Below are 7,830 nucleotides of genomic sequence, written 5' to 3'. Positions count from 1 at the left end.
AGAAGCACCCTAAAACGAAACTCATTTTTGTTTAATTTTATTACATAACACACAATACCAAAAAATATATAATTATTGTGCTGTTCTAACGGTTCATTTTAACCACTGAAATAGTTTCGTTTCTTATTTCTGTTATTTCTTGTTTTACTTCAGTACCACGCGTTATAGAATTTTTTTTGCACCTTCCGCATTAAAAATTAATTAATTAATTAATTAATATTAAAAAAATAAAAAAAAATCCAAGCATATTCAAAAACACTGTGGCGAAATACATTCACTTGCCATTCAGCTGGAGGAAAGAAAGAAAGAAGTGTTTTTCGCTTTTTGCAGGAATTACTCCAGATGGGGCGGCGCTATGGTCACCTGACAAGAATACAACCAGCTGGGTTAAACATGGCGGCAGTCACTGGATGTGAAAATTACATGTACCGCTTCTCTCTGTGAGCGGCGCCTCAGACCCATCGTTGTCCAGCATTTCAGCCCGAAATACGGTCGCAGGATAACGGCGCATGGAGCCGATGGAGACGAGGGGAGAAGTATTCAGCTGATGCTGCTCCATCTATTTTTTTGTCTCAGCAAATGGGCTGATGCCTGGCTTCCAGACCAGCGGACCCTGTGACTGGCGCAAGATGAGTGCTTTTGTGAACGCACATACGGATAGGTGTTCCTGTCGGGGTGGCTTGTGTTATTACGTTTGACCATTGCAGGTTGTTGTTTTTTTTGTGTGCACTAGTTTCCATGGGAGTGCATCTGTGTCCCTGCAGTGGGACCTACACATTAGTTGAATTATTGCAGATCCTTCAACCTCCAATGCTGGTTTGTGACCTGAGCAGTTGTGCTGCACTGTGAGTTGTGCTTCTCATGCCTTGCCGACCAACAGCATTATGATTGGCTCACCGGACGTGGTGGCTTTCACCAAAGAGGATGATTACGGAAACGAGGATCCGGACCCCTGGGCCCTCCCCAAGGAGTTTTCCGTTCCTCTGCATCCGCTTGATGACTTCAATCCCTGGGCGAAGACCTCCTTCGCCAAGTTCACCAAAGACTTCATCCTCATCTCTGAGTTCTCGGAGCAGGTGGGCCCTCAGCCCCTGCTCACCATCCCCGATGACCCTAAAGTGTGCAGCAACTTCGATCTCAACTACTTCTCCCTGCGTATCATGTCAGTGGACTACCAGGCCTCCTTTGTGGGGCACCCGCCTGGCAGCGGCTACCCGAGGCTCAGCTTTGTGGAGGACTCGAGAGTGGTCCTGGGTGACTCCAAGGAGGGGGCCTTTGCCTACGTGCATCATCTGACGCTGTATGACTTGGAGGCGAGGGGGTTCGTGCGACCGTTCTGCATGGCCTATGTTTCTGCAGACGAGCGGAAAATCATGCAGCAGTTTCAGGAACTGTCCCTTCGCTTTTCACAAGCGTCCGAGTGTCTGAAGGCTGGGAACAGGAGAGCTTTCGCAAAGGAACTCCAGAGGAAGCTCCGAGACCTTGAGTAAGAACATTGAATCCTACACAATATGCAAAAATTGTGTTTGTTTGTTGTGCAGAAATCTCGAAAAGACCAATTGTCAGCCATCTGTTATTATCAAGTAGTGAGGAAATGATGGCTAAGAAGAACAAAACAAAGTCTAACAACATATTCTATACGTTTTTGTTTACATTTCTATTATTTTTAAGTGTTAAGTTAGTAAATAAAACATCTTATTATCTTATTTATATGTATTTAACCTCATGTTGGTATAGGTTATATATATTAGTCAACGCATGCATGTTGATGAGAATGTCAGAATGCATAATTCGCACACTTTTGTTGAGAGAAACACTTCATGCAACTGTGTTTTCCCCTCAGGTACACGCACTCTGTGCTCCAGAAGGAGGAGGGCCTGCACAGGGAGGTGGGTTCTCAGCGCGTCTACTCTCCTCACGTCGTGGAAAAGGCCAACGAGCTGGCCAACGTGGAAAAGAGCATCTATGAACACCGAGACCTGCTGAAGCAGATCTGCTACTACCACCACCGCCCTCGCCGCGATCCCCACGCCGTCGCCTGCCCCAAATGTGTCGCCGAAGGCCTGAGCGAGTGCGAGGAGCTGCTGGAGAAATACGTCAAGCTTTCCAGCCCCTTCGCACGCGGCGACGGGGGCGACGAGGGGGAGGGGGGACAGGGCGAAATGGACGGCGGCGAGGACGCGGACGAGGAGGACGATGAAGGCGCGAAGCGCAGGCCGTCCTACACGCCGCAGCTGATCAAAGCCAAGTCGGCCAAGTGTTTCGACAAACGGCTGAAGAACCTGCAGGAGCTGTGCGACGACACCTTCTACAAGGCCACGGTGGAGCTCCTTAAGGAGACTGAGAGGAGCTTTCGGGGGGACTTGAGCTACCTGCATACCCGTCGCCTGGACAGGGACCTACGCAAGAAGCAGATCATTACCAACTTCCTGTTCGAGGACGACCTTGGGGAGTGCGACGCACCCGTGGGGGGAAGTCTGCGACCATTCTGCGCTGTGAACCACGCTGTAGACAACTGTGCACTACCCAGCCTGCCTCCTATCGTAGTCGGCCCAGTGCCTCCACAGCTAGATGGCTGCAACCCTTTACAATCCCTAAAACCAGCCTCTGGTAACAGCCATACCCGATTGATGTGCGCGCCCGGGTCAGTGGAGAGCCAGCTGGAGTCGTCGCCTTCAGACCAGACCCTGGAAACACAGGAGAGCTCGGAGGAAACCAAAGGAAGTTTTAGCAGCAACAAGAGCCAGGTGGGTCAGTCGGAGAAACAGCGGAATACCACCAGTGCGTCGTCAGACGCCCTGGATTCCGACCTGACCCCCGACCCGAACATTGATTTGGAGAGGGAGAGCAGCAGCGAAGAGGTAGAAACCACGGCCGGGGAGGACGAGGACGACCAGACGCCCGTCTCCCTGCTGGAGGTGGTATCTGAGCTGGAGGCCAGCAAGGAGGACGACTACGACGGAGACGCCGATGGCACTTGTGAGCTGGAATCGGACCTGCTGGTTCCAATTGACGCCACGTGTTGCATGGCCCAAGATGGTTTCCTTTACGAGGACTCCGCCCCAGAGATGCTGTCTCATCCCGGCCAAGCTTCGCCCACAGAGCCCTTTGAGACCGCGGTGGTCAACCAGGAACCTCAAGCCTTACTCCCGCTCCCCGATCATTACGGGCCGGCTTTCGCACGCTCGGAAAGCGCCACGGACGGTCTGGAGTTGCCCCTGGGACACCACGGAGACGGCGTTTCCCACGTGTCGGCAGAGGACGGGTCGGACTGCACCATGAGCGCTTCCGCAGGGTCCGATCGGGCTGCCTCACCTCTCGGCTACGGAGGTTTGGTGACCCCGCGTCAGAAGAAAAAGGCCGGACAGGGAGCCTTGAGGTTCGTGCGACAGTACCCGTTTGCCATGCAAGCCCTGTGGTGCCTGCTGAGCGGTAGGACTCTGGTGGTGTTCGGGGCAGATGAGGGGAGAGTGCGCAGACTGGTTTCCGCTCTGGCCCTCTTTGTGCCTGCCTCCGGGAAGTGTGGAGAGAGGGTTCAAGCTTGGCTGTCCTGCCCCTTCACCCTCACCGACCTGCAGAGGTGGAAACTCATTGGATTGCAAAGGTATTTCCTGACTGTTTGACGGAATTCACCGCTCTTGCCACGATAATGACGGTGACATTTTAGCTTGCAGTGCGCAGACGCGTGTAAGTTTCACGTTGCCCACAGCAAAATGTGCAAGCTGATCGGCCCATGGTGCAGATTATTTGTCTAACACGTTTGGGTGAATACGCAGTTTCACACTCTTTACCAGCCCTGATTTTCACACATCCTGAACTTTAATTTATGTTACGTAAAAAAAAAAAGTATGTACATCTAATGGAAGTTTTATTGCATCTAACATAGCTGCTATTAATTCGCTCTGACTAAGTCTCCTACGACTTACACAACCAGCTATTCAACTGTTATCCCTCCTACCTCACATCTGTCCTTGAGCTTCTTTTCAGTAGCACACTTCTCTTCATAAGAAGTGTGATGACAACTTCACCATTTCTGACAACATTTCGCTTTTGGCTCGGGCTTGTTTTTCCTTCTTTTGTCTGGGGATTCAAGGATGCCAACATGTCCAAAGTGCATCTTCGCACAAGCCCTGCAATGTATTAGCCCATTAAAAGTTGAACGGGACTACCGAAGGAGTAAACCACGGTATTAAAATGGCAATGCAACATTGTAGTCCAAATACAGTGATCACTTCTCCCCCACTGGGATGGTGTCCTTAACTACTACCTTGAGGACATTACACAGTGACGAGACTGCGCACGAAGCTTAATGGATGAATCAAATGTGTGAAAACCATCGTAGCTTCGGCCAAACCCTGATTTTGTCATCTGTCCCCACAGAGTAGCGTCTCCAGTGGGCTCCAGCATGCTCTACTCGCTGTCCCGCTACAGCCGCTACATCTCCATACTGGACGTTGACCAGAAGACCCTGCGCTGTCCGCCCTACCGGGGCCACCTCCTGGCCAACGTCTCCGACCACCGCACCTACATACGCCGGGGCTCCACCTACTACCTTCACCTGCAGAGCGCGTTCTGCCACCTGGCCGCCAAGGCCTTCCTGTTCACCTTCACCCACCACCTCCACCTGCCGCTCAGCTCCGCGGAGGGGCCCGTCGTGGTGGAGGGCCGCCGCAGCTGCTTCCTCGAGGACCAGCTGGGCCTTGGGGAGGAGGACAGGCAGATATTGCTCTACCTCAGCCAGCTCATCGCCCAGCACTACCTTCAGCCCGCCCCCGGGAGCGGTAGAGCAGCACCTTGTTTCAGTTTCAACTACACCACCAGCATTTTTTACAAGATATGATGAGCTACGGGATTGTTTTCCCATCTCACTACAAAACCATATTTAACCTTTGGTCTTTGAACCAGAGGGGATCTTAAGGTGTTTTCAGTTTCAGGACAAACTCAAAAGCGGTTCATTATTTGCTCTGTCTATTTGCCTTGCTGTCGACTTCTTTCTCTCCAGGTGCAGGACAGACAGACTTGAGTCACGACTCTTTGAGTGCTCTCTTGCGACCATAATCCAAGGTTCACCCGACTCGTTGTCATTTCAAGTCACACGCGCGTGCTCACTTTCACGGAACATGCTAGTTACCCATGCTGGATTGTTGTTGCCCCTCCTTCATGCGCACAGTCACTCGCACACGCACGCACATCAGTGAACGCGTCGCCAGCTCGCCGACGGGATCAGCCGCAGTTCGGGGGTTTAACAGCTGCCATTATCCTATCGCTGTCAATCGTGGGGCAATCTCGGCTAAATGTTCACCCTGTTTCTCAGCGTCACTGGTTGAAGCGGCGGTGACATTCTGCTGGCCTTTGAGGAACAGGAACCACATGGACTTGTTACAGCTGGTTTTGTAACATCTTAGTGCCACACATTTCTTTCTCCCAGAGGGCAATTATTATTATTTTTTTTAATAACCCTGTTATTACTATATTTTAGCTCTTGCATTGTTTCCTTTGACCACGTTCGACATTCATTCCTGCAGTGATGATTCCAAACAGACGCAAAGCTGGGTTTCTAACTGAATGAATTTCATATGAGTGTGTGTGTGGAGCAAGCATTCCCATGTGGCTGCATTTAGCCAAGTAATGCATGACGAATTGTATTTGATGTGTGTACTAGGCCCCGTTTGGCTCACTATGTTACTGCATGTATGCAAAATGCCATCGGGCACCAAATTTCCCTGCAGGACCAGCAGCAGGAAAAACCATCTGATATTAATCACTGGTGACTATTATTGTGGATGTATTCTGTCAGGCGGGAGCGTTTCCAAGCCTACACGTATTCAATTTCACTGTTGTCCCAAGGCTGTGTGAGAATGTTGTCGTGCTAGCATGAGACCGTCTTGTGCCAGGGTGAAGCTGTGTACAAATTATTTATGTTTTTGATATTTAATTGAAGAGATGTGAGCCAGATGCTATACAATCTTGAGTGACACTGTATTTTTTTTTTTTTTTTTTTATTGATTTTATTATGTAATAACAATGGTTTCCTGTGCCGTCAAGAACGAAACTCTGCCTCTTGCCTGTTACATTCGTCAAGCAACTGGCTCTAGGTCCAAAATTGGATTGTGGTCCTTCCTGGAGAACTTCACAGATGTGAAATCTCTGCTAAATTTTTGTCTCTTTTTTGCCATTGAGAGGACACAGGAGAAGCACCTTTCGTCGTTGTTGGAAACGTATTTATTCCCTATCCCGTGCTTCAGTGACAGAGCTGTGCCTCTGTATCTAGAATGGTAAGTGTACTTGTGACTGCATGGTAATGGTTTTAATGTGAAGAGTCAGACTGGTGCCCTTCCTCCCACAAACGAGACCGATCTCGAGCCTAGACCTTAACCGTCAACAAGGGGGAGGAGGGGAGGGTCGTTTGTGTAACTCCACCTTCCTGTGTATTATTTTATCGAAGTACAAAGTGTTGATGAACGAGCCTCGTTTTCCTTTATTTGGATTTCAAACATTTGAATAAGAGATGTGACTTTTTCTTGTTGTTTGAGTTATGGTTTTTCTATTGCAGAAAGGTGAATGTAATCTGAAAAAGCCATACCACAGTGTGCTTAACATGTCACTCAGTGTCCTTATGTTGCCATATTATGTCCACCTTTTGTATCGCACAGCGGGGGAGGGTTTCGGGTTAACAGAACACCTTATGAATGTCTCGGCGCTCTCGTGTGATGTTCATTTGTCTCATTAAATTATTTGAACCTGCTTTTTCGTGTGCCTGGGGTGACAGAGCGGGATCGCAGCTGAACGTCAAAATGTGACGGCGATGCGTTACCCTTGGAAGAGCGAGCAAAAAACGGAAAAGACACGGAATCCGAGCATGAATTATTAAAGGCCGACTTCTGCGGAAGAGCCGCGGTGGTGTGACTTGCAATCGCAGTGACGCAAGTGCGACCACTTGAGGTGCTGTGAATAATAAATGTTCCCTGTGAGAACGTCTCATTACCCGACCGAAGCACAAGTCGAGGCGCAAGGCTGAAGAACATGTAGCAACAAAAAAAAAGAAGAATCGATGAATAAACGTTTAAGCAATGCTGAGACCAATCAGCTTCCTCCCCCTCTGCCTTTTCTCTCAATGGAAATAGCAACAAATACCAAAACATGATCAAAATGCAAACACTTGCTGGCTCTTGACAATTTTCTAACTGCTTATGGGGGCTTGTACAGATCAACACACACACACACACAGTGTTGTACTCTTGACACACTGTCTATTCTCATCACATGAGCTTCATTTTAGCACAGGAAGACGCTGGCTCAGTGTCGAGAACACTGTGGTTTCGGCTGTTATAGGTTGTGGTAAATACGTTGTTGTTTTGTTTTGTTTTTTTAAACGTCAGCAACATTTCCACTCTGTGACACACACACAAGACAAAAACATAATGGGCAGAAATTTTTTAAAACAAATGACCATCTGAGAATATTGTAAAAGAAATAAATAAATACATTAAAAAAATCCACCTTAAATATTAATGGCCAACACAATACTGAATGTGTACTTTAAGGACATAAGGCTGGTCTTTGAGATGCAGCCGTGGGGAAAAAGGTTTTTGGACACCTCATGCATTTGCAATATACGGTATTATGCTTAGAATCTGTCTTAAGTCTCCGAGTTCAGTTCATTTTAGAGCGGTCACCAACATTTAGCCACATGCTACACGTGCACTGCTCCATCCAGCTAAGAACTGGATGTTACAGTAAGACTGCATGCCTTGCAACACATACAGAGTACAAGAATATGAATTTAGTTTTCCTATTTTGTCTTATTGGTACTTAACAATAAAATAGTTT

At 48.6% G+C, this 7,830-nt stretch overlaps 1 protein-coding gene across 1 annotated transcript; it reads left to right on the top strand.

The window, feature by feature from the left end:
- The first annotated feature begins 343 nt into the window (after nucleotides 1–343).
- On the top strand, nucleotides 344–6,744 carry smcr8a (Smith-Magenis syndrome chromosome region, candidate 8a). The gene is made up of 3 exons (XM_076032282.1): nucleotides 344–1,486; nucleotides 1,844–3,604; nucleotides 4,381–6,744. The coding sequence occupies exons 1-3, from the start codon at nucleotides 885–887 to the stop codon at nucleotides 4,838–4,840; spliced, it is 2,823 nt and encodes a 940-aa protein (XP_075888397.1). The 5' UTR covers nucleotides 344–884; the 3' UTR covers nucleotides 4,841–6,744.
- Nucleotides 6,745–7,830: the final 1,086 nt, after the last annotated feature.

Source organism: Nelusetta ayraudi, unplaced genomic scaffold (assembly GCF_046127955.1).
Source record: "Nelusetta ayraudi isolate G7.1 ecotype Tasmania unplaced genomic scaffold, CSIRO-AGI_Nayr_v1 ptg000034l, whole genome shotgun sequence".
Classification (NCBI taxonomy): Eukaryota; Metazoa; Chordata; class Actinopteri; order Tetraodontiformes; family Monacanthidae; genus Nelusetta; species Nelusetta ayraudi.
Note: the sequence above shows the minus strand (reverse complement) of the source record. Positions and strands in the feature narration are given on the sequence as shown.